Source organism: Sinocyclocheilus rhinocerous, unplaced genomic scaffold, assembly GCF_001515625.1.
Source record: "Sinocyclocheilus rhinocerous isolate Xijiao unplaced genomic scaffold, SAMN03320098_v1.1 scaffold4576, whole genome shotgun sequence".
Lineage (NCBI taxonomy): Eukaryota > Metazoa > Chordata > Actinopteri > Cypriniformes > Cyprinidae > Sinocyclocheilus > Sinocyclocheilus rhinocerous.
This window is the reverse complement of record NW_015634218.1, coordinates 63,889-90,903: the sequence shown is the minus strand read 5'-3', so window position 1 is coordinate 90,903 and position 27,015 is coordinate 63,889. Positions and strand designations below refer to the sequence as shown.

General features: G+C 36.4%; 2 protein-coding genes across 2 annotated transcripts in view; one reads left to right on the top strand and one right to left on the bottom strand.

The window, feature by feature from the left end:
* Positions 1-27,015, top strand: part of LOC107745450 (ras-specific guanine nucleotide-releasing factor RalGPS1-like) — a gene marked incomplete at its 5' end in the record, with an annotated part of 111,928 nt that overhangs the window by 30,641 nt on the left and 54,272 nt on the right. The gene's annotated exons all lie outside the window — the stretch shown is intronic.
* On the bottom strand, positions 132-22,997 carry angptl2a (angiopoietin-like 2a). Its single transcript, XM_016559320.1, has 5 exons — positions 22,572-22,997; positions 17,189-18,146; positions 7,357-7,550; positions 2,723-2,993; positions 132-1,514 (listed from the first exon to the last, which is right to left on the bottom strand). Exons 2-5 carry the CDS (start codon positions 18,120-18,122, stop codon positions 1,315-1,317), a joined length of 1,599 nt encoding a protein of 532 aa, XP_016414806.1. The 5' UTR covers positions 18,123-18,146; positions 22,572-22,997; the 3' UTR covers positions 132-1,314.

Below are 27,015 nucleotides of genomic sequence, written 5' to 3'. Positions count from 1 at the left end.
AAAACATTGAGGTTTGAGCTCAACCTTTCTATCGGTCTTTCGTGTTTCTAATGCATTGTAGTCTATAGGGCAAGACATGTGTATGTTTTTCGCAGTTGATCACAGAAGAGCTTGTCTCTACAACATAGTAGCTGTACATAATTTATTGGAAAATTCTGTAAGTACACAACACAACCATACTTTGCATTACAAAAACACTCACTCATATTTTCTATATACAAATGGTTTCAAAAGAGCACTCAGTCTAAAGGACCAGAGTGAAATCATTCATGGACATATGAATGCTGAACGCAATGTTACACTAAAACAGTCATGTAGACAATAATATACAAGACAGACGTGTTTTGCATTTGTGACTTTTGCAGAGGCCTCGCATTTGTGGTTCATTTAACTGATTCGTGTCTTTTAAATTACAAATAGATGCATAAACAAAGACTAGATGTACCTCTAAATGTTGACAGAAATGTATCCTATGTAGTCCACTTCAGGGCACAATTGCAATGTACCCTTTATTGAAAGTCAATGCTAAAACAAACTAAATGAAAAGGAAGTATTGCATTTGTGCTAGTAAATGTAGTCTAGCCATTGAAGTTTTCAGAGGCTTTGCATCTGTGATTAAATGTGTTCATTTAACCAGTTCACATCTCATTAACACTTTATCTATTAAACAGATGCATTCGCAACGACTAGGCTAAATTTACCTCTAAACGACAACAGAATTTTCATTTTTGCATTAGAAATACCTTTAGGATGTCCAATTGCAGTGTACCCTGTATTGGAAGTCAATGCTATAAACAGATCAAATGAGAATCTATATGCTCAAATGCCTCCGTTGGTACATAACAGGTCATGTTTTATAGCACTAAAGTACTCAAAATAACAGTTCTTCAAGGTTAGACTTCTTACAGTGAGAATAAGGTGACCGGATGCCTGTTAAGATCAGACTCTATCCCCATTTTAAGCACACTTGTAAGGACGCACTCGATGCTGTACAGCTTCCAGGTCATGTGGAGCCTGAGTTGCCAGGTTTGTCTGACTGAAGTTTTTCTAGTATTTTCACTTGGTCATCAGTGTCCTGGACACCATTGGGAAGAATCCCAAGAAGATTTGAGTTATGTCTCCTTCATGAAGTCATTGCACTTTCATATATTTGGTTTTGGATATGTGTGACTGCATATTATGAATTCATAAGACTCAAAAACAAAGTAAAAAATCAATAATTAACCAAAATAAAAAAAAACATTAACATTGCACTTTTTACAACGTTTTTTGAGTTAGGACGCATTAGACTTGCATTTTCCTTCACATGATGTTCTAATGGAAAGTGTTGGGATTCGGTCGGATCATCATAGTGACCTTCTTCAAAGAATACGATCCTCCGCGGAACTCGGCCCAGTAAACTCCATCCTGGTAGCGGCTGCGGTAATGGCCACCGCGGTACCACACGCCGTTCAGGTTGGAGTGGGCGCAGGCGTTGTACCACCAACCACCCTTCTGATAGTGGGCACAGTTTCCTGTATGAGAGGAAATTAGGTTTTTGAGTATGTGAACTCATTACACATTGATTCTATTTAGAGCACTGCATTGATGTATTTTTGTAGGGCAACAAAAAAGTTAACATCACCCTGCATTGAATTAAATTATCTGTTACACTGTAAAAATTGTCAATTTATTGGAGTACATTTTACAAGAAAATAATATTTTAGTCTTTCTACTTTAAAATTTCACTTTTAATTCAATTTTGCTTGCCGTTTCTTTGTGAAATTTACTTGCAATTACTGAGTAAAAATTGTTTCTGCACCACTTTTTTTTTTAAATTATATTTTATTATATTTTTTCCCCCAGAGTAGTTCCCTCGACAAAGGACTTTTTCATTGGCTTTTGGAATAATGCAGAAAATAAGGTCTGTGACCAACAAAAGTTTGATTCATGCACGTTTTGCTCAAGATAATCCTCACAAATGAACACGACTTTATGAATTTTGAAGCCTACGGTAAATATAATCGTAATAAACACAATAAACTCTGTATAGTGTCATTTAGCCATTTGTTAGCAACTGCCTTTTTCAAGACACCAAAAGCTTAAAAATCACAAGTGGGGTGTTACTGATCAGATGTTATAGTTTTCATTAATATTTTCCATCAGTTTTTATTTGAGATTTTCCATTTTCATTTTTCATTGTAAAGTTTTAGTCTGTGTGTGTTTTTGTCATTTCTAATAGATATATATATAGTTACATTTTTGTTTTGTTTCATTTAACATTTATTTTATTTCAAGTAAAACATTTTTAATTTAAGTTAACTACACTGTAAAAAAAAAAAAGTTTAGTCAACTTGAAATGTTAAGTTGTACTAAGTGACAACTTGGATATTTGAGTTGACTAAACTTAACGTTTTTAAGCAGCACAGACACTTTTTTTAAGTTGAAACAACTTTTTATTTATTTATTTATTTTAATATATTGTATAATAACCCTGTTACTGATGTATTTTATGTTATAGAATAAAACGTGAAAATATTTTGAGCTTGTGTTAACCACACACCTTATTTAATAAATAAAAATAAATAAATAAAAAAAACTGATTTTGGGATGATGGAGTCAGAAGTTCATTAATGCGAGCTCGTTTCTGGGTTTTAGAACCTGCACATTTTAAAGCCCTTATTGGACAGTGACCCTGTGTAAAGCAGTTGGTTGTGGTGCTCGATCAGTGCTGGTTTGATACCTGTGTACACGTCGTGATCTCTGTCCAGTGTGGTGAACTGTTTCCCATTGTGCCAGGTGAGCGAATCCCCAGCGTTGCCATGGTAACGACCCACCCGCAGCCTGTAGAAATCCGCCTCCGGCTCCAACCGGAAACTGGCGTATTCTGCGAACGTCTTCCTGCCTGACCAGTCCTCCAGCGTCACCAGCAGCTTATAGTTGCCCTGATTGGTCAGCCAGTAGATGTTCTCCAAACCAAGCCAGTATTCACCATCGATGTTCCCAAATCCTTGCTAAGATAGAAAAGACAAAGAAACAGATTGTTGAACAAAAAGTTCCAGCTCAAAATAATACAAAAAAGTATTTATTAATATATATTATACAAATATATTAACCCTCTGATGCATGATGTCTGCTACAATGAATGGTCTTTAAAAGCTTTTTTAAAGTGCCCCTATTATGGATTTTTGATTATTAATTAGCTTTCATGCAGTGTGTAACACAGCTCTAAGTGAATGAAAACATCCTGCAAAGTTTTAAATATGAAAGTGCACCGTGTATAAAGTTATTGTCTCTCAAAAGAAAGAGTCGACTCTGAATCATTGAAACGAGTCGTTTTTAAAACGAATCCCAAGCAAGTTTCATGTTGACGTCAACTTGTTGGTCTTTTCGTGTTGGTCTGAATGAAAATGCAAATTCATTCTTTGCCACTAGGTGCCGCTTTTGGAGCGGGAAAAATAGCGGTTTCCCCGGTAATGCTGTACACAAAGCAGCACTGCGCTCACAAACGCTGCTTTATCAGGCACTACAGGCGTGATGAAATGAAACTGAGACCAATCGGACCAATCACAGCAGATTAACGTTAAGCAGAGGGGTTTGGAAAAACGAATCGTTGAGCGAATCGTTTGGGAGTCCTTGAGCTAGTAAGGTAAAAAATAAATGCATATTATAAGACAATGAAAGTGTTTTTTGACCTTGCATGCATGTCAACCTGTTGTTGGGGACTCTCAAAACCAAAATATGAACCTTTCATTACCCATAATAGGGGCACTTTAACATTTCAGGTTATGATGTTGCATCCTTAACCATAATTCTACATCACTGTCCTCTTGTTTTTGCATTTATTTATTTATGACATAAGAGATATTTATATTTACAACGAAAAATCTAAGTGGCTGATGAAAGTAGTGACGCATCAAGTACCACTGAAATATTTCCTACTATTTTCTGTTGCAATACAGAAATGTGTTTATAATATAATACATAATGTAGGAAAAGTAGCTTATTTATTTATATGTATATATATATATATTATAAAAATATTTTATATAAATATAATTAAGCTACTTTTTTCCTACATTATGTATTATATTATATTATATTATATTATATTGTTTTTAAATTTAAAATATTTTAATGAATATTTTATTAAGTTTATATATATATATATATATATACATATTAAAGCTTAACTATGGTCAAATCTGTGAAATAGTTTTTATAGTTTTATTCAGAACTGGTCATGCTCATTTTTGTTTTATACACCCTTTGTCAGATCTTGAATCCTGCCAGGCGATGAAATATAAAAGAACTCCACCAACATCGTACACATGTGTTTGTATTTAGCCGTGTCAGCATTAGGACTCATTATTCATTCAGAGGAAGCAGGTCTGACCGCAGTATCTAAAACACCTGAGAACATACTGCATGTAACTAGCTGATGGCGGACAGAAATTGCACATTATGTCACAGACGAGCCAGCTGAACACCTAGTATATCGTGAGGAAACAGGAACAGAACTTACTAATGCATGTGATAAATCACCAGCTAAGACTTTAACTCCACACTGCTGTTGTGTTACTCATTGTTTAAAGAAATAGTTCAACCAGAAAATACAATTCTGTCATTATTTCCTCACACTCGTTTGGGAGTCCTTGAGCTAGTAAGGTAAAAAATAAATGCATATTATAAGACAATGAAAGTGTTTTTTGACCTTGCATGCATGTCAACCTGTTGTTGGGGACTCTCAAAACCAAAATATGAACCTTTCATTACCCATAATAGGGGCACTTTAACATTTCAGGTTATGATGTTGCATCCTTAACCATAATTCTACATCACTGTCCTCTTGTTTTTGCATTTATTTATTTATGACATAAGAGATATTTATATTTACAACGAAAAATCTAAGTGGCTGATGAAAGTAGTGACGCATCAAGTACCACTGAAATATTTCCTACTATTTTCTGTTGCAATACAGAAATGTGTTTATAATATAATACATAATGTAGGAAAAGTAGCTTATTTATTTATATGTATATATATATATATTATAAAAATATTTTATATAAATATAATTAAGCTACTTTTTTCCTACATTATGTATTATATTATATTATATTATATTATATTGTTTTTAAATTTAAAATATTTTAATGAATATTTTATTAAGTTTATATATATATATATATATATACATATTAAAGCTTAACTATGGTCAAATCTGTGAAATAGTTTTTATAGTTTTATTCAGAACTGGTCATGCTCATTTTTGTTTTATACACCCTTTGTCAGATCTTGAATCCTGCCAGGCGATGAAATATAAAAGAACTCCACCAACATCGTACACATGTGTTTGTATTTAGCCGTGTCAGCATTAGGACTCATTATTCATTCAGAGGAAGCAGGTCTGACCGCAGTATCTAAAACACCTGAGAACATACTGCATGTAACTAGCTGATGGCGGACAGAAATTGCACATTATGTCACAGACGAGCCAGCTGAACACCTAGTATATCGTGAGGAAACAGGAACAGAACTTACTAATGCATGTGATAAATCACCAGCTAAGACTTTAACTCCACACTGCTGTTGTGTTACTCATTGTTTAAAGAAATAGTTCAACCAGAAAATACAATTCTGTCATTATTTCCTCACACCCACAAGTCATTTCAAACCTAAATGCTGTTAAGTTTTTCCATGCAACACAGTGGAGAAATTTTAAAGAATATTTATGCAACATTCACATTTGCATACAAATTCATTTTTCATTTTATTTTAATAATACATTTTAGTGCTTTTCAAAATACTTCCAGAGCAGTTGAGTGGATATAGTTATTAGGACATTCCCTTCACATTGGCTCTTCTGGTCCTGATTTTAGTTCTGGGCACTGATGACATAAACAGTGTTTCCGTCAGACAGTGTTTTTGTGGTAAAGCCCTGGCCCTTGTTTGAAAACCTTGCCCATCTTGAATAACCAAATTCCTTTGACGTTTTAAAGTGATGTTCTGGATGATTTCAGAAATCGCAAAAAGCCACAGTATGCTGTGAGACTGACTGGTTAAGACATTTATTCATGGAAGTCTCTCCATGCACGAACGGCAGAGTTTCAGAACAATTTGTGTCTCATTACTTTAATTAACTCTGTCTAAGGGAAGTTCTAGGGGAGTTCCTGCTGTTATCCAGTGATGGAGATCTGAAGCATTGCATTCAGTTTTATCAGTGCTGAACGATGATGTTTGCATGACCTCATTATGATAATATCTTTATTTGCATGATATGTTCCCCCATAGACTTACACTAGGGGTGTGACGATACACTTAGCTCACGAGACGGGACAATACACAATTTTTGGGTTCACAAGAGCAAGACAAGATGATATTTTACACTATTTTTAAGAAATCACAAAAAAGTGCATTTTGAAATGTTTCAACTAATCATCTTGTTATGAATGTCACTTCAGTTCTACAGTTTTTCGTTCAAAACTGCAGATTCATTTAGTAAAGTGTGTTGCTCGGAAACACACAACGGTCCTGGTGGCTTTGTTTGGAGCTAATTCATTTGTGAAATAGAGCAAATTAAACACAATATTAACTTCTTGTTTATTGAACTATTATATAAAATCATTATTACATTTTCAATTGTGCTGATATCATGAGACTGATATTCACCTCAATAAGAAATATCATCACGTTTTATATCAAGGGATCTTGTGGCTCGAGATGTTGTCACACCCCTATTTATTACACTGTGTAAAAAAGATTATTACAGTATGTTTTACAAGAAAAAATGTTCTACTTAAAACTTGTTACTTGCCATTGTGAAATTCACTAGCAATGAGAAAAAATAAATTTTATACCATTTTTTTTTTCGCTGTTTGGTTGTCGTTAATACTAAGGGATGTTTCGAAATGATTTTGTGTGGAAATCAACAGTATGTTAGAATTGAATCAACACTGAACTGAATCATGACACTATTTTCTTCTGTAGAGCTTCTTTATAGTTGAACTACAGTAAATTTGATTTCATAACTAATTAATTTTTGCAACCTTTGCACTTGAATCAACATTGAACTAAATTGAGCTGAATAATGGCACCTGTTTTTTTTTAGTGCTGCTTTACAGCTGAAATTTGTTTCATAATTGAATAACTTTCCAACATTAGCACTGTTATTTTGCAGTTCAATAATGTGAAACTGCTTTGAAACGATCTGTATCATATAAAGCATTATAGAAATAATTGTGACTTGACTTATATATGCTATTGATAGAGTTTAACTTGTACTGAACCCAGAATATTTGTTTAAAAACATGTTATGCATCTTCACACATTAAAGTTATTTCATCCTCAAAATCTGAAAATAAACTTCTTTCTGACCTTGTACGTCTCCCAGTTTCGGAAGAAGTTGACCGATCCGTCCATGCGTCGCTGTACGACGGTCCAGCCGCCGGGGTCGTGTCTCTGGTCACACCAGACCTGCATCAGTTTGTTGGTATTTTCCGGCTTCACCAGATACATGCCGCTGTTGGCGTGGCCTTCCTCTAGAGCCTGTAAACAGTCTTTGAACGGCCCTGTTTTGGAAAGCAAACACGTGCAATATTTAAGTCATGGTTTTCTCTACAGCATCTCTGAATTTAATGTCAAAATCAAATCAGATGTGGTTCATAGCTGCTTTAGATTATATTTGGACATCGCTAGCCATGGATCCAGCTGTCTTTGTGGACAGCTGATTAGGTTTGTTTTTCTAAGAGAACAGAATTGCGAAAGAGAGTCACTTATTGATGAGCAATGCCTGGCCAGGACCTCCAAGAGCTTGTTTTCTTTTGTCTGTTTCTGTCCGTTTAGTTTGATGCGTCCCAACTGTGTTGCAACTATTGGATTGTAGTGTTTATTAGGTGTAAAAATTGAAAATTACTAAACATATTGAATGCATGAGCCTGTAAAATAGTCATGCAATTCTTGTCCTCACTGACCTCGTACTATTATGCCATGCACTTATGCAACCATTGTAGAGGACATGTTGTTTTCTCATCTGGGCTCACAAGTTTCCAGCATCACATTTGAAGCAATGCCGTTTTCATTATGACTGCATGTTCTCCACACCTTTTTGGGCAACCTACAAACTGGCCTAAGGAGATGGAAAATCATCTAGAAAATGAACACGCTGGCTCTGCTACTGACTGAACCCATCCTGCCTCCAGCATCCCTGTAAAGGAGTCTAATGAGTTAGCGAACAAGCTTCAGTCCAAGAGCCAAATCACACCTCTGTTCTCAGACGGGATCCTTCATGTTATTGTTCCCATGTTGTCTGGCCTCTTTGGAGTGTTTCTGCCAAAGGTCGTAATGTTAAAGACTGTTCACTAATGAATTTAGTGGAAGATGCCTGGATGAGGGCGAATGTTGAAGAAAGATCACACCATTTGGTGCCTCTTAGAAACAGACACTGATTGCATTCAGATTTACACAAAAGAGACTTGTTTTAGTAGGTTTAGCTTTCTGATCCCAGCAAGTACCAGCTGTTTGTCTGCCATGGATACATTGCAGGAGGTCTGATAGAAAGTGAGCTGCATTGAAAAACAAGCAGCTGTGAGACATTTATTAAACTGGATTAAAGGACTAGTTCATCCAAAAATTTGCTGAATGTACTCACCCTCAGGCCATCCAAGATGTATATGAGTTTGTTTGTTCATGGGAACAGATTTGGAGAAATGTAGCATTCCATCACTTACTCAGCAATGGATGCTCTGCAGTGAATGGGTGCCGTCAGAATGAGAGTCCAAACAGCTGATAAAAACATCACAATAATCCACAAGTAATCCACACCACTACAGTCCATCAGTTAATGTCTTGTGAAGTGAAAAGCTACATGTTTGTAAGAAACAAGTCCATCATTAAAGTGTTTTTAACTTTAACCTGTTGCTTCTGGTTAAAATATTAGTCCATAATCCATAATAACGCTTCCTCCAGTGAAAAATCCATCTCATGTTGGTCTCTCACATCAAAATCCACCAACGTATTTGTTTTGAACTGTTTTGGCTCATAAACGGTGCTTGATCTGTGCAGATTTCTCTCCTGATTCAGACAAGATGACTTTTTCACTGATGAAAGCAGTATTTTAGATAGAGGACTCTATGTAGTATATTTTAGCCGGAAGCGACGATTTGAAGTTATAAACATCTTAATGATGGATTTGTTTCTTACTAACACACGACTTGGCGCTTCTCAAGACATTCATTGATGGAGTGGTGTGGATTACTTGTGGATTATTGTGGTGTTTTTATCAGCCACCCATTCACTGCAGAGGATCCACTTGTGAGCAAGAGATGCAATGCTACATTTCTCCAAATCTGTTCCCATGAAGAAACAAACTCATCTTGGATGGACTAAGGGTGAGTAAATTTTCAGCAAATTTTCATTTATGGGTGAACTATTCCTTTAAGTGTGAGCATGCAAATTGTACGTCATCAGTAGAGAGTCAGGCCGAATTGATATCATACCAAAGTTACCAGATTATAGCAAGACATTAATCCAAAGGTCAGCTACTTTCATAGAACATTCATTGAAGTTCTGTCTCAAATTATCCTTCACCTTTTGTCACGCTTGTTGATTTTTTCCCCCAAATGGTAATAGAAAAATACAATGGAATCTCTTCAGATAAATTTGATTCGTCACAGTTTTTGTTCTGATTAGTCTCGGTCCCCTGTTACTGCTGCTTTTGACATTTCATTTCAGATTAGTAGTTTTCTCGCTGTCTGCTGCTGAATAATCAAGCATTATGATCTCCAGAGGGAAGGACTGGAATTAATCTGCTTGTGACCAGATCATTTTCCAGACTATTAATGAGCAAGAGCCTTCTCATCTCATGAGTAAGAGCTACTCACAGTCTGCTCTGAAATCACAAGCCGGGATTCCATCCAAAGTTGCGAATTTAATTTATGCGCAAAATTGGAATATCGCATAAATTCAATTATACAGAAATACTTTGATGACAGACTTTGCTCGGGCATTTCCGAATGACCATATAACAACATTTCAGATGCTGTGGAACAAGATCGGTCCGCTGGCTATTCAGGATTTGCCGTCCCATAGCGCAAAATCACATTACTTTTTTGATGCGCTTGAAGGAATTTATCCGCAAAATGCAATTCCGTCTCCCATTATTCGCATTAACCATTTTTCGCACAAGTCAAAAACCAACTCAAGCGAGCGTAAAAACTTTTTTGTGAATTAAGGCATTTTTATTCGAAATTCAGCGTTTCCATCACTCGATTCTGATGCAATACTTCAAAATGCGCATAAGAGCAGGGTGATGGAAATCCAGCTACAGTCATCTCTTTCTGAAAGGACCTTCTGTATTCTGTGCAAGTTTTTAGATGGTTGTTCATCCTTTTCTGCTCTATTTTATGTATAAGGACATCTTTTCAGAGCAAGCCGTTGTGCAAAATCTCATTTTCACTGGTTTCACTTGTTTCCCCCCTCCCAAAATACTATAATAAAACAAGCTTTTTAGGGTGTAATTATTTTTTTATTTTTTTATACGCCACAGTTAAGCATCAGATCAGATCCACCAGAACGATTTGCATTGGAAGTTTTATCATCCTTAAATGTTTTAATATGATATATTGGATAAAAGCATCTGATAGACGACAAATGTTTTACATTTATGCAATTAGCGGCTGCTTTTATCCAAAGCGACTTACAAAAAAGGAACAAAAGCAAATGTGACCCTGCCTGAGAAAACCCAGCTAAAGTCATTTTTTTGTGATTTACTGTTTTCTACATAAAATCATCCTTCATAAAGATGTAGATCATTCTGTGAAAATATAACCTTTATATCTTTAATATTGACTGATTGTGATGTTTTTATCAGCTGTTTGGACTCTCGTTCTGACGGCACCCATTCACTGCAGAGGATCCACTTGTGAGCAAGAGATGCAATGCTACATTTCTCCAAATCTGTTCCCATGAAGAAACAAACTCATCTTGGATGGACTAAGGGTGAGTAAATTTTCAGCAAATTTTCATTTATGGGTGAACTATTCCTTTAAGTGTGAGCATGCAAATTGTACGTCATCAGTAGAGAGTCAGGCCGAATTGATATCATACCAAAGTTACCAGATTATAGCAAGACATTAATCCAAAGGTCAGCTACTTTCATAGAACATTCATTGAAGTTCTGTCTCAAATTATCCTTCACCTTTTGTCACGCTTGTTGATTTTTTCCCCCAAATGGTAATAGAAAAATACAATGGAATCTCTTCAGATAAATTTGATTCGTCACAGTTTTTGTTCTGATTAGTCTCGGTCCCCTGTTACTGCTGCTTTTGACATTTCATTTCAGATTAGTAGTTTTCTCGCTGTCTGCTGCTGAATAATCAAGCATTATGATCTCCAGAGGGAAGGACTGGAATTAATCTGCTTGTGACCAGATCATTTTCCAGACTATTAATGAGCAAGAGCCTTCTCATCTCATGAGTAAGAGCTACTCACAGTCTGCTCTGAAATCACAAGCCGGGATTCCATCCAAAGTTGCGAATTTAATTTATGCGCAAAATTGGAATATCGCATAAATTCAATTATACAGAAATACTTTGATGACAGACTTTGCTCGGGCATTTCCGAATGACCATATAACAACATTTCAGATGCTGTGGAACAAGATCGGTCCGCTGGCTATTCAGGATTTGCCGTCCCATAGCGCAAAATCACATTACTTTTTTGATGCGCTTGAAGGAATTTATCCGCAAAATGCAATTCCGTCTCCCATTATTCGCATTAACCATTTTTCGCACAAGTCAAAAACCAACTCAAGCGAGCGTAAAAACTTTTTTGTGAATTAAGGCATTTTTATTCGAAATTCAGCGTTTCCATCACTCGATTCTGATGCAATACTTCAAAATGCGCATAAGAGCAGGGTGATGGAAATCCAGCTACAGTCATCTCTTTCTGAAAGGACCTTCTGTATTCTGTGCAAGTTTTTAGATGGTTGTTCATCCTTTTCTGCTCTATTTTATGTATAAGGACATCTTTTCAGAGCAAGCCGTTGTGCAAAATCTCATTTTCACTGGTTTCACTTGTTTCCCCCCTCCCAAAATACTATAATAAAACAAGCTTTTTAGGGTGTAATTATTTTTTTATTTTTTTATACGCCACAGTTAAGCATCAGATCAGATCCACCAGAACGATTTGCATTGGAAGTTTTATCATCCTTAAATGTTTTAATATGATATATTGGATAAAAGCATCTGATAGACGACAAATGTTTTACATTTATGCAATTAGCGGCTGCTTTTATCCAAAGCGACTTACAAAAAAGGAACAAAAGCAAATGTGACCCTGCCTGAGAAAACCCAGCTAAAGTCATTTTTTTGTGATTTACTGTTTTCTACATAAAATCATCCTTCATAAAGATGTAGATCATTCTGTGAAAATATAACCTTTATATCTTTAATATTGACTGAGTAAAGCCATGTCAAAGATTGAAATCATAGTTAAATTAATGGTTGAAATCAAACGTTGATGCTTGTTATCTCATAATTAGATTTTGAGACTTTAGCCTGGATTTCACAGACAGGGTCACAATTGAGTAATCTGATATGTTTAGTAACACAAATAAACCTAAGTGAAAACCAGGCTTGCATTTTGTTCACACACCATTGTTTTATTCTTCTGAGAGGTGATCTAAATATCTGCGGCTGTGAAACAGGCTTGTCTACTGTTTTCTATATAAAATCATCCTTCATAAGGTAAATAACATTCTGTGAAAATGTAACCTTTATATCTTTAATATTGACTGAGTAAGACCATGTCAAAGATTTAAATTATATAGTGAAATTAATGGTTGAAATCAAACGTTGATGCTTGTTATCTCATAATTAGATTTTTGAGACTTTAGCCTGGATTTCACAGACAGGGTCACAAATAGTAATGTATATTTTGCATGTCATTATATGAGTTTTATGTTTGCAGGTGTAAACGACATAAGATACTGCCAACTAATCTGTTGCATGTGGAAACTAAGACTAAATGTGCTGTGCATATGAAGTAGCAAGTATGACTAATATTCATTCTTTATTCACAATCTCCTCATCACAGGCAGGCACAGCACTCATTTCAGCATGTGTTCGTGTTTGTGTGTGCTGTCTGCGTCACTCATAGCACGTGCCTATATCGTGCGCTATATCGAACAATTTTTCTATCGATATCGAAGAAGGTGTACCGTCGATAAATATCGATACCCTTTTATCGCCCAGGCCTAGTAGCAAGTCAGTATTTTATTGTTAAGTGCGCATGAATCTGTTAAAACAAAGCACATTAGCACATTACAGTTGTTTGTTGTGGGTGAAAATCGTGCTAATAACTTCCAGAGGCGTGATTTAATGGCATGTTATAAAGAAAACAGGGTGACAAGATTGATTTGCAGAGGACTGCCATGGATAAAGTATGGAAGCTTATCTCTGCCATGGGATAAAAAATATTAAAAAGTTAATTGACTTTTTTTCTCAGAATTCTGAATTTATATTTCTCAGTTCTGAGTTTATATCTCATAATTCTGATGTTTTTTTCTCTGAATTCTGAGTTCTTGCAATTTGTATTTTTTTTCCACCACAGGATAAAAAATGAAAAAAGGTCATTGCAACTTTTTATCTCACAATTCTGACTTTTTTCCTACTAATTGCAAAGTTTATATCTCACAATTCCAACTTCTCAGAATTGCAGTTCTAACTTTGTGTCTCACAATTCTGCCTTTTTTTTTTCAGAATTGTGAGATTACTTTTTTTTCATCTCATGGCAGAAACAAGCTTCCATAATATACCCTGTATGTGTGTTTTGGTTTTTGTGAGGGATATTTCAGAAAAGTGTGAACTGATTCATAATCACAACCGCACCATCACCCCATTATTTATGTTCCTACACTGCATTTCATTTGAGCATCTCGAGGCAAACAATTCTCAGTTACCACAAAGAAATTCCCATATAGCAGAATATTAAACAACACTTAAACAGACCCCTTCCATCAAACCACAGATTCCTCTGCAAAAGTGTCTGGAATCCCCCATTTAAGGACTTTCAATTGGTTCATGTCTTGGAGGGTTTTCCTCCCAAGATTAATGTGCACTCTTAGTTCAGAAGATGTGTTGCCAAATGATTGTGTTGTAATGGGACGGAGGCCAAGCTCTGAGTGATCAGCGGCAGGGAAATCCACGTGTTGCTTGTGTCGCTGAACTTTTAGGCTGTTTTCTTTGGAAGCACTGATGTAACCAAACCACTTAGGCGTATCCATACATATTTATCATACTCAGTGTGCAAAATACAATTAACCTTGTAAATCTGCTGAAACACTGCAAGAAAAGGAAGATGGCTGGCTGCGTAATGTTTAGATGTTTCTCATTACTCACCCGATCCTGTTGCGTATACATAATGCTTTGCAGAGACTTGCGTCATGATTTTGTAAGGAAATGTTTTCTTTAATGCTTTCTGTAATTTAGGCAGAGCTTAATGTTTCTTTACTTAACTCTATTCATAACATACAGTATCCTTCCAATGTTTGGAAATGGACCAGGTTTCAAAGAGGAGTTTTGGACAGTATGAGCATAAATCCTTGTCAGTTCTTGGAATAAATGGATTAAAGTAACTTGCAGTTATCATTGCGACAGTAATATCTTTTTGTTTACGTCACAAATCGTGCATGACAGTCAGATTACTGATTGATTGGCAATTAAATTTAGTGCACAACAGACTAATTAAAACAAGATTCGGTCTCTGTTGAAAATAACCCACTTAAACCAGCACTTAAATAGTTTGTTGGTCTGGTTTAAGATGGTTTTAGCTGGTTTAGTTTAGACCAGCAAACTGGCTTAGACTGGTTTAAGATTACTTCTTTATTTAAGTTTTTTTCAGCAGGGTTAAAGATGTTTTCTAAATTCTGGATTCATTGTTTTTTTTATGTTTTTTAAAATGTTTGTTTTTAGAGTTTGTGCTGTAACTTATCAAAGCAAAGTCATCACAAAATGGAGAATTTATGCTAATATTATTAAAAATCCCACTTTTACTAAACTTTTGGAGGGTGCTGGATATACAGTACCAAACAATACCACTTTTTGGTGCCGTTTTTTACATTACAATTGGTGCAACTCAATGTGTATCTTCATACGTCTTTATATAAACCATTCAATAATTACACTGATTTAGAGGGATGGTTCATCCAAAAATGTATATTCTGCCATCATTTATGCGCCCTTATATCTTTTAATCTATTTGAAGATATTTTGAAAAATATTTTTTGTCCATATAATGAAAGAACAACATTCAACCCCATTGACTTGCATTTTATGGACTAAAAAACCCCCACATTTTTTAAAATATATTTTTTTATGTTCCACATAAGAAAGTAAGTCAGAATTGCTTTGGTTTATTAAAAGGATAAAAAAATAACATTTTCATCATTTACTCACCATCATGTCTTTCCAAGCCCATAAGACTTTGGTTAATCTTCAAAAGACAGAGATAATCACTTTATACGATGAACGATTTTATTTAGGCACGCATGTTTAAGCTTCCATGTTTACCATATGTGATGTGCTCTGCGTATGTGTGTTTATATAAAAGCCTAAAATAATTCTGTTCATTATATAAAGAAATCGTATCTCTTCAAGATTTGGATTTGTTTTACGATGCCTCTATGACCAATTTTGGATCTTCAAGTTTTGGTTATCTGGACTTTCAATTGAGAGAAAGAAAAGATTTCAGGTTTCATTAACCCTTGTGCGTCCTTAAGATTTTTTGTCTTTTTCTTTTCTTTCCTTTTTTTTTTTTTTTTTTTGATCATTTTGGCTGTTAATGCAAAACGGTATACATTTTGTAAAAATGTGCATTTGTATTGCAATTTTAATATTTGACCCTCATTTTCTATCAGACATCTCAGGAATGAGGACCTTAAGGACAAAAATATCCCCATTAACCCCCCAATTAAACCCAGTGCCATTTAACCATAAAATCATGCATTCTTTGTTAAAAGGCTTTCATTCTGTTGGCAAGGCTTCACATTTTTATTGTTTTTTAATTGTTTACTTTTTTTTTTTTACACCATTTTTTCACCATTTTCTGAAGTCTGACCTATGGAGCAAATACTTTTTTCTCTTGTTTTCTGCTTTTGCTGAAAAAAAAAATGGCCAATTGAATTCAAATGATGCAATTATAATTGTGTGGGTTTATTGCTTTAGTTTGTACGTGTGTACTGAGAAATCGGGGGCACGGGCTTAATAATTAGGTTTAATAATCACTGTGTGTGTGTGTGTGTGTGTGTACTGGTTTATATATCCTGGTGGGGACTTAAACCTGACTACACACAGACTCATGGGGACTCGTGTCATGGTGGGGACCTAAATTGTGGTCCCCACGGGTACAAAAGCTTATAAATCATACAGAATGAAGTTTTTTGAAAATCTAAAAATGCAGAAAGTTTCCTGTGAGGGGTAGGTTTAGGGGTAGGGTTGGTGTAGGGCAATAGAATATACGGTCTGTACAGTAGAAAAACCATTACGCCTATGGAGAGTCCCCACAAGGATAGCTGACCAGACATGTGTGTGTGTGTGTGTGTGTGTGTGTGTGTGTGTGTGGTAGGTTTTTTTATTTTTTAAAAATCTGACATTGCACAAAAAATAATGTATCAAAATTAATGTTATTTCTAATCATTTACATATCCATGACTAAAATAATAATAAAAAAATGCTTAGCATTAATTATATGGAATAGATATTTTGTGTTTTTTAAATAAAAATCAACAGTGACATTATGTAAACAAACTGGCATTTAAAGGATTAAAACCCTAAAAAAGAATGAAGTTTTGGTAATTATGTTCGATGAAATATTATGTTTTTATGATCATATTTAGACATGGACATTTTTGTCCTTTAAAGGGTTAGTTCACCCAAAAATGAAAATTAGCCCTTTTAATATAACTCTGACTGGATTCGTCTGAAAGAAGAAAGTCATATACACCTAGGATGACATGAGGGTGAGTAATTTATGGGCTAATTTTCATTTTTGGGTGAACTAACTCTTTAAGTACCTTTTTTAGGTTGATGCAAAGGGGTTAAAAATATTTTTATATCTCTGATGTTTCAAACACTATCCAAAGTCATATGGGTGTGGAACAACATGAGGCTGAGTAAATCATGACAGAAGTATTGACGTTGAAGAGACTCACCTGAAGGTTTATCTGTTGAGGAGCTGTGTGTTTCAGGGGGCACCGTCGGTAAAGTTGGTGGCATTGCTTTGACATTTTGGTCGCTCTGGATTTCATTGGTGATCTGGTTATTGTGGCGGGTGTAGGTCGGTGGGTGGAAAGGCCTGGCTGGGGAATGATGGACCGGAGGTGGAGGTGGTTGGCGATGTTGTGGTGGCTGCGGGAGGATTGCAGTTGGCTGGTAAGGTCGTGTTTGTCGTACAACACCAGCTGCTCCTCCACCTCCACCACCACCAACAAAGCCTCCTCTCCTGCATTGCTCTTCTAGCTGCACTATAAGCGCGCTTTGATTGCTCGCAAGCGATGAAAGGTGCTGGTATTTGTGCTCCAGATCCCGGTAACGCGCGGTTAACTGCTGCATCTCTGAAGTGTGATTCAGCACGCGATTCTCCAGCTGAGAACCGTCGAGCGCATTGTCTCTCTTGCGGATGATCTCGTGCAGCAGCTGCATGTAGAGCTGCGTGACCCGGGCGTTCATGTTGCGCGACTCCTTGCGAAGCAGCTTGACCTCGTTGACCACGCCGCCGTCCACCTCCACCAGCTGCTGCAGTGTCTCGATCTGCCGCCGCTGCTTGTGCAGCTCTCCGTTCAGCAGTTCCAGCTCCTGCTTGTTCACGCGGTTCTCCAGCAGGGCTTCCGGCTCTTTAGAGTTCACGCAGATGGCGCCCGTGGTTTTGCGCTGAGGCACGATGAAGGTGTAGGAGCATTTGTCAGGGTCCGAGGCGCTGGGAGGGTCGGCGGAGCGTTTGGGACGACTGGCGTACATGAACTCGCTTTCGAGTACGTCGTCTCGACTTTCAAACTCCTCGGCGAACCCAAGCGAAGCAGGGTCGGGTCTGGACAGGGTGATGGTCAGCAGGGCCAGAAGAAAGCGCTTCAAAGTGAGGACGGTCATGGCTCTCTGAGATGTGTCTTTGTGCTGGAACATGAACAGATAAAAGGTTTTGTACGCAGTAGGAATATTTATTTGTATCCCCATTAAAAGTCATATCAAATTATAATATTTCTATAATATATTTTATTTATTTATATAAATAAATAAAATATACAATGGAAGTATTATTTATTTATTTATTTGTAATCTCTTATGCTCACCAAGAATGCTTTTATTTGATCTAAAATTACTGCAGTCTTCAGTGTCACATGATCCTTCAGAAATCGTTCTAATTTGTTGATTTGTAGCTCAAGAAACATTTCTAATTATAAATGTTGAAAGCAGTTGTAGGCCTACTGCTTCGTATTTTTGGTGTAAACATACATTTTTCCAGAATTATTTGATTAAATACAAAAAAACAGCATTTATTGGAAATATAAATGTTTTGCAACATTTTAGATGCCATTTTTGATCATGTTAATGTATCTTTGCTTAATAGAAGCATTAATTTCTGTTAAAAAAAATCTTACTGAACCCATATTTTTGGACAGTAATGTAAAAAACGACATTTTATTTTATGCATTTGATGTGATTTTAGGGTCAACTGGGCTTGCCATGCAATCTTAAAGCAGTCGTCTGATTCAGAAGCAATGCAGCAGGCAGTGATGCATGTCTGACGCATGTGTTCATACTGTAGAATGACAATTAAAAAGCAACACTGATGTAATGTAAGTTTGCATCCTGTTTGAATGACCCTAAGAGCTCCTCGTCATTTGAGTCCCTTTGTTAAATGAAATGTAAAGCCATTAGCTAATGAAACATGTATTGTGTTAAAAACCTTGGAAGGTCTTTGGTGATTTTCCAAAAAAATGGTCTGTTTTGCCCTGGTAAAGCATCTGTAAGTGAATTACTCTGAACCATTAGAATTAGCCAGCTTTTGGACTGTGCCTTGCAGGAATTGATGCTAAATCCCTTCCGATTCCAGTCTATCTTAAACCACTAGGCCACACACTGGTTTTGTTGTATACGCAAGTTCGGCCACACAAGTTTTGCTATATACGTAAATGTTTCTGGATGTTTTTGTTTATGTCTGTTTATTGTGTCATAGATTAACGGATAAGCAGAGAGAATTACATATGGTGGATAATGTGGCCCTGTGTGTTCTGCACCATTTTCAAAAAGACCCAAAAGCCCAAGACTCACTGGTTTGAATCAGTTTGATGAATGTTTTGCTAACTGAATCAGTGAATGCTCTCATCTGAACTTTATCATTACTGTCAGGGATGTCACAAAATGAAAATGTAGTGTACTTAAGATTCTTGAAACTTAAATCTTTGCAGTACTGACAAGCTGTTCATATGACAACTTGTATATAAGGATAATTAAATAATATTTTAATTTATATTAATACAAATATATTAATTTTAATAAAAAATATACAAATATACAAAAATACGCACAGTATATTAATTTTGTGACTGGTATTACTGACAGTAATGGTAAAGTTCATTGTGTAAGTCATGTTAATGTGGTCACTGATCTGACTGATTCATTAAAAGAATCTTTTAATAAGAGTCATTTGTGTGTGAATCAGATTACACCGGTTGTGGAAATTTACATTAACAACAGATATATGATTTCATTTGTTGTGACACTGGAGACCAAATGTCATTCTCTTAACTTATCTGAAAATGCAGTTCAGCCACAGGTACCTTATGAGAGAAGCTACTTTTAGTTGCTAAATGTCACTCACCTTTTCTAACAAGAGCTGCAAACCCTTATGATGCACAAAACACAAAATATCAGGCATTAAAGGTCAAATCTGAGATGCACTTGAGTTTTGAAGAGTCTTTATAAAGTCTCAGGACATACAGTCTGAACATCAGATCAAATCCTAAGAAGGCTTTACAAAGCATTCATAAGAAGTTTTTGCTACATATGTGCATGTTAATGTATGATTTATGTCAGATTTTGTTTCCCTAATCTCTCCAGTCATTGAATAACTGAGTCACAGATTTACACCCCAGCACTGAAATCACAAATTCACGGATGGGAAAATCGATCACACGCAGTGCCTGGTGTGCGGTGTTGTGTGTACAGAGCATCTCCCATAGCAACAGACTCAGCGCTCATGTTTTTCATTGTGTTCATTAGTAAGGAAGAGCTCCTTCCCACTCATTTCAGGGATTGTTTCAGAAGCAAACACTGAACAGAGAGCTTTAAAACAATAGTACGGCTGCAGGGAGGTGATGTAGTTGGGACAGTAGTTTAACGCTTCTTACTACTTTATCTAATGCTTTTCATTTACTTATTTTTAATGTCTAAATCATGTGTCTTGTGGTTTGGACTGAATGTACAAACAAACATTCATAGCCTTGAGTCATCAAAGGGAAATGTATTCCAATCAAGCAGAATATAAACAAGATTGCACAAGACCCTCAGCAAGGATCCGTAACCTCATGCTACAAACATGCATGATGAATCATATATTCTTTAAAAATTACATAACTGTATTGAACCTTTATTAGAGAGGTTTTTGTTGTGTACTTGTTTTGGCATTGATTTAGGAAACATGCTCACTGTCTGTCTGTAGGATTTTTCCAACCCTGTATTGCATTTCTGCACTGTATTAACAGTTGTTGTTGTTTTATAAACTTTCTATTCGGCCCGAATCAGTTTTCTAAAGTGTTTTTGAAAAATCACATACCCTGCCTTTAAGTGTAAAAATGGCCCTTTGCGTAATGTTTAACCCTTTACGTCATGTCACAATTACCACATTCCAACTAGAAAAAAGACATATCTATCAAAGTGACCGAAACATCAACTTAATAATGCTGTTTGATACTTATTTTTATTATATCCTTGCACTTATGTCGTGCTTTCTTTTTCCTTCAGTTTTGTGATATAGACACAGCGTTTTGGTGTCATCACCAATAAAGCAGCACATGGATCTGTTTTGCTGTAACGAGCGATGCCAGAACCACTTCCATAGAGTCACGCATGTGAATGCTGCATTACGTCATTGTTCAGAATTCAAAATCTGACTTAGATTTCATGGATTTCAAATCCGATTAGAATTTGAACTCGACTGGGATGATGTCATAGTGGACATAGTGCTTGAGCCGCTGATGTCATTGGGGTCTCAGCTTCTCATTCCTCTGGCTTTCTTGGGTCGTTTTCAGTATGCATTAAATGTAATTTTCTTTTTCTGACCTGCGAGTGCTGGTATTCACTTAGGAGATGCAAATATAGTCTCTACTTTCAGACCGAGAGCCTGTCTTTTGGCCTCAAATCCAGCTCAAGGGATTCATGTGATGATGTGGGATGAATTTGTTAGGAATTAATTAAAAGTCTTTATTATTGAGTTCAAGTATACAGTAGATTCATTCAGTAATGCAGTTTATATTACTACAACACTCTTAAAAATAAAGATTTCATGAGGTGGGTTTTTAACATTTTAATAATCTGAAGAACCTTTTTATGGAATGGAAAGGTTCTATGGAGATTAAAGGTTCTTGATGGAACCATCAGTGCCAATAAATAACCTTTATTTTTAATGGTGAATGACAAAGACAATAGATTTTTGAATCAGTAGTGAATCATTTGCATTGATTGTTCTCTGAGAAGAACTTTCCCTATAGATGCAGCAAATGCTAAAAATATGTTTGTCTGATTTTATGGGTGATTATCTCATAAGCTCTTGTTGAAACTAAATGTACTGTCCTGAGCTCAAGTCCTCGAGTACTTGAATGCATGATGTGAAGTTCAGGCAGTAATTGTTTCTGTGGAAAGTGTGATTGCATCTGCGTGCTAGAGGATCATTACTATCATTACAACATCACCACGCTGAACATTTCTCATTTACGCTTTTATTTGTACCAGGTATAACATGTTTTGATGAGAGTTTTGTGCATCTTTCTGCATTTATATATTTACATTTATGCATTTATCGAAAGCGACCTACATTGCATTCAAGGTGTACATTTCATCAGTTCATGCATTCCCTGGGAATCAGACCCATGACTTGGCGTATAGTGTACAGTTTTTCTAAAAGTCTATAGTGAATCTAATTTTGTTGTAGTTATGTTTAGTTCCAAAATGTTTAATCAAAATGTAAAAATTATATTGCTTGTGATTTGAGCATCAGCTAAATTAATACATTTAATTATTCTCTAAATGTCATGGGTTTTCCCTGCGAAGGAAAACCTGGAATCAGGCTTTTTTTTTCCCAGGTCTGGCAAAGAAATGGAAATTAATTAAATATCATGCAAAGTCATGCTCATTTCTACAAAGCTATTCTGCAAATCCTGGAAATATATGTGTTTTGAAATCTTTTCATTGCATGATTTAGCTGCCAGTCTATTCGTTTGTAACATGTTTCTGTAAGTTGAATCAAAGTATAAAGGTGAAAGCCAGAGAGCATGATTCATTTGACTTCATCACATTTGTAATCAGACAAACAGCTCTTACCAGGATGGTGTGCTGATGTTCCCGGCTCTTTCTCTCTTTCTCTTTGCTTTATCCTTTCAGCGTCTCTCCAGGAAGGTTGGATGTTGTTGTCCCTGAAGTGAAAGTCATCACAGATCCACCCCTGTCCTTTCTGTCCCTCTTTCTTGTTGTCCGTCCCCCGGCGTGTCTCCTGTCATAGGATGATGGGTGACAGTCTCATTTTGTGTTCTGGTGCAAATTGTTCTTTAAGTGCGGTTTAAGTTCGGTCCACGTGTCCCTGCATGTGTCTGCATGTCCTGCTGGAGTCTCTGCCCAAATGATCCTCCGGCTGCTCACTGTTAAATGTTCACTTTGAGTGACACATTGATTTAGAGAGAGATGTCCTTAACTTCCACTCATCACCACTGAACACAGGGAACACTCTGCTGTGTCTCTTTCCCTCCCTCTCTCTCTCTCTCTCTCTAGTTTGTGGTAATGGTGTTGTTTTTGTTTGGCTCCGCCCCTTTCCCCTCCTCCTGGCACAGAAATAGTGGTTATCACAATTGATACACTCTTAAAAATCAATCGATTTGCATCGATGGTTCCATAAAGAACCTTTAATGCCCATGGATCTTTTCCAATGGACAAAGGGTTCTTTATAGTGGAAAAAAGAGATTCTTTAGATTATTACAATTTTAAGATCTGTTCACTGAAAGGTTCTCTTTTGGAACCAAAAATTGTTCTTCTGTGTCATTGCTGTGGGGGAAAAAATCATTTTTGAGCCTTTATTTTTGGTAAAAGTAAACAGTAAAATGCCTCTTTTCATCTATTCACACATGATTCCACCTGCTTGAGTCTGTAAAGAGTCACCTTTAAAACATAAATCATATTTTTAGTGGTGTCTGTTAAGGCATGTTGTTTGTACTTACTCATACTTGGATGAGACTGTACAAAAATAAAACAAAACAAATATTATGAAATGTGTGTAAAGCACACATATTTCTAAAGTGACAGCAGTGGATAATGTTTTGGCTGGTTTGCCTCTCATGAGCTCATTGTGTTCTTACTAAACTCCTAAAACATGTTGTGAAAAGTCACGTGAGAGAGTTGCAGTGCTTCCATGTCACTGTGATTGACTGATTATGCTTTTAATGGAAAGAGAACCTCCTACTTTTTGACCTGAATGGGTCAAACTGGTGGAAATTAAAAATTACAAACTAATAACTTGGCCACACTCTAAAAAATGCTGGGTTAAAAACATTTTTGGGTTATTTGGCAACCCAGCACTGGTTAAATGTTGAACAGAACACATGCAGGGTCATTTTGACCACAGTGTCGGACCGAGTCCCAAAACAAACTCGCAGCCAATCAGCAGTAAGGGGCGTGTCTAGTAATGATAGGGAGAAGAGAATGCTCAGTGAGTGCACAGGACGGATATTAGCAGATTGACTATAGATAGCGAGAGATGGCAGATAAAAAAAAGAGGAAAATTTCGGAGGAACAAAACATTAAAAAGAAGGGTTACGATCAGGCAAGATGTAGGACCCGTGTAAATATTGGAGCAGATTCCTCCATCGTCGCTGCCAGAGTTGTGATCGTACGTATGGGGCGGAGCTATCAAAATAGGGGCGAGGTCTTGTTGGGGTATGGCCGTGTTTGTTTTGGTGCTTTCAAATATCAACATTGTTTGGCAAAAATCACTTTAAATGTTTCACCCAACAATACTATTGTTTCGAAATTACTATATTGCTGGCTTCAGATTTCATCACTTTCTGGCACATATAAAACTAAATGAGCTTGAAATGACCTTAAACATAAAATGATTCAGCTTTTTAGCATTTTTAGAAATGAAATTAAACTCACCTCTGTGACCTTGACCATCATGTCTGAAAAGCCTGAAAATGACTATTAATATTGCTTGTAACAATAATAAATACATAATATGTATTTGCATGCTTATGTAATATGTATTATTGTAGTTTTTGTTAGTTGAAGTCATGTAAAAGTGTTTCAAATGTATTTGTGAATAGATTTTAACAAATAGTGTGTTGATAAACTGGCCGTGATTGTGGGCAGACATCACTTGTCTCTGCAAACTTGTCAAGTTGCACATGCTTAGTTTCATACCTGCAAATTTGTTGCCTATTATACACTTACATATGCTGTTGTGACTTCGAAATAGGCCATTCATGTCGTTTGCGCAAATCCAAGGAGTTTTTATTTGGTTATATGAATAAATAAGCTGAAGCGAACTGACTTGAGAAAAGTTTCGATGGCATTTTTGTTTCATATTATATCCATATGATGCCTAATATAGCAGTGTTTATAAGCGCATCACTGCTTTGTGTTCAGATGTAACCACTGTATTTCTGCTTTTCCATAAACGCCACCTACTGTCAGAGAGTGAATTTGCATTTTCATTCAGCCTGTTTGCTGTTTTTTTTCCCAGACCAGTTATATGTAACATAAATAATCATTTATTAGGCTGAAATGTGATGTTTGTCACTTTATAAAAGCCAAACCGTATTGTTTGCACTGTAAAGTTGTTTAAATAATAGTTTGTATGGTCATTTTACAGTTTAGGATGTTACCATAGATATTGGTGTTGCTTCAAAACGACGTTGCTACCTAAACATGTACAGTAATGCACAAAACATCACTCTCGTGCTTGCGAGAGTAAGATGTCATTACTGCAAATGACTAAAGGTATTTGTTGGATTTCTGTTTGGTGGATTTTTTTTTTTGACTGCATATTTAGTTTTGTATCAATGGGCCTCATTCATGAAACATTCGGAAATATATGAGTAAATTCTGAGTAATTTATGCTTAAAACGGACCTTCCCGAAAACTCTCCTCCGGATTCATAAATACAGGTGCATCTCAATAAATTAGAATGTCGTGGAAAAGTTCATTTATTTCAGTAATTCAACTCAAATTGTGAAACTCGTGTATTAAATAAATTCAGTGCACACAGACTGAAGTAGTTTAAGTCTTTGGTTCTTTTAATTGTGATGATTTTGGCTCACATTTAACAAAAACCCACCAACTCACTATCTCAACAAATTAGAATACTCCATAAGACCAATAAAAAAACATTTTTTACTGTACATGTACTCAATACTTGGTAAGGGCTCCTTTTGCTTTAATTACTGCCTCAATTCGGCATGGCATGGAGGTGATCAGTTTGTGGCACTGCTGAGGTGGTATGGAAGCCCAGGTTTCTTTGACAATGGCCTTCAGCTCATCTGCATTTTTCGGTCTCTTGTTTCTCATTTTCCTCTTGACAATACCCCATAGATTCTCTATGGGGTTCAGGTCTGGTGAGTTTGCGGGCCAGTCAAGCACACCAACACCATGGTAATTTAACCAACTTTTGGTGCTTTTGGCAGTGTGGGCAGGTGCCAAATCCTGCTGGAAAATGAAATCAGCATCTTCAAAAAGCTGGTCAGCAGAAGGAAGCATGAAGTGCTCCAAAATTTATTGGTAAACGGGTGCAGTGACGTTGGTTTTCAAAAAACACAATGGACCAACACCAGCAGATGACATTGCACCCCAAATCATCACAGACTGTGGAAACGTAACACTGGACTTCAAGCAACTTGGACTATGAGCTTCTCCACCCTTCCTCCAGACTCCAGGACCTTGGTTTCCAAATGAAATACAAAACTTGCTCTCATCTGAAAAGACGACTTTGGACCACTGGGCAACAGTCCAGTTCTTCTTCTCCTTAGCCCAGGTAAGACGCCTCTGACGTTGTCTGTGGTTCAGGAGTGGCTTAACAAGAGGAATACGACAACTGTAGCCAAATTCCTTGACACGTCTGTGTGTGGTGGCTCTTGATGCCTTGACCCCAGCCTCAGTCCATTCCTTGTGAAGTTCACTCAAATTCTTGAATCGATTTTGCTTGACAATCCTCATAAGGCTGCGGTTCTCTCGGTTGGTTGTGCATCTTTTTCTTCCACACCTTTTCCTTCCACTCAACTTTCTGTTAACATGCTTGGATACAGCACTCTGTGAACAGCCAGCTTCTTTGGCAATGAATGTTTGTGGCTTACCCTCCTTGTGAAGGGTGTCAATGATTGTCTTCTGGACAACTGTCAGATCAGCAGTCTTCCCCATGATTGTATAGCCTAGTGAACCAAACTGAGAGACCATTTTGAAGGCTCAGGAAACCGTTGCAGGTGTTTTGAGTTGATTAGCTGATTGGCATGTCACCATATTCTAATTAGTTGAGATAGTGAATTGGTGGGTTTTTGTTAAATGTGAACCAAAATCATCACAATTAAAAGAACCAAAGACTTAAACTACTTCAATCTGTGTGCATTGAATTTATTTAATACACAAGTTTCACAATTTGAGTTGAATTACTGAAATAAATAAACTTTTCCACGACATTCTAATTTATTGAGATGCACCTATAAGACCGTAATTAGCTGGTTCAGCTGTGTTTAATTAGGGTTGGAGCTAAACTCTGCAGGACCGAGTT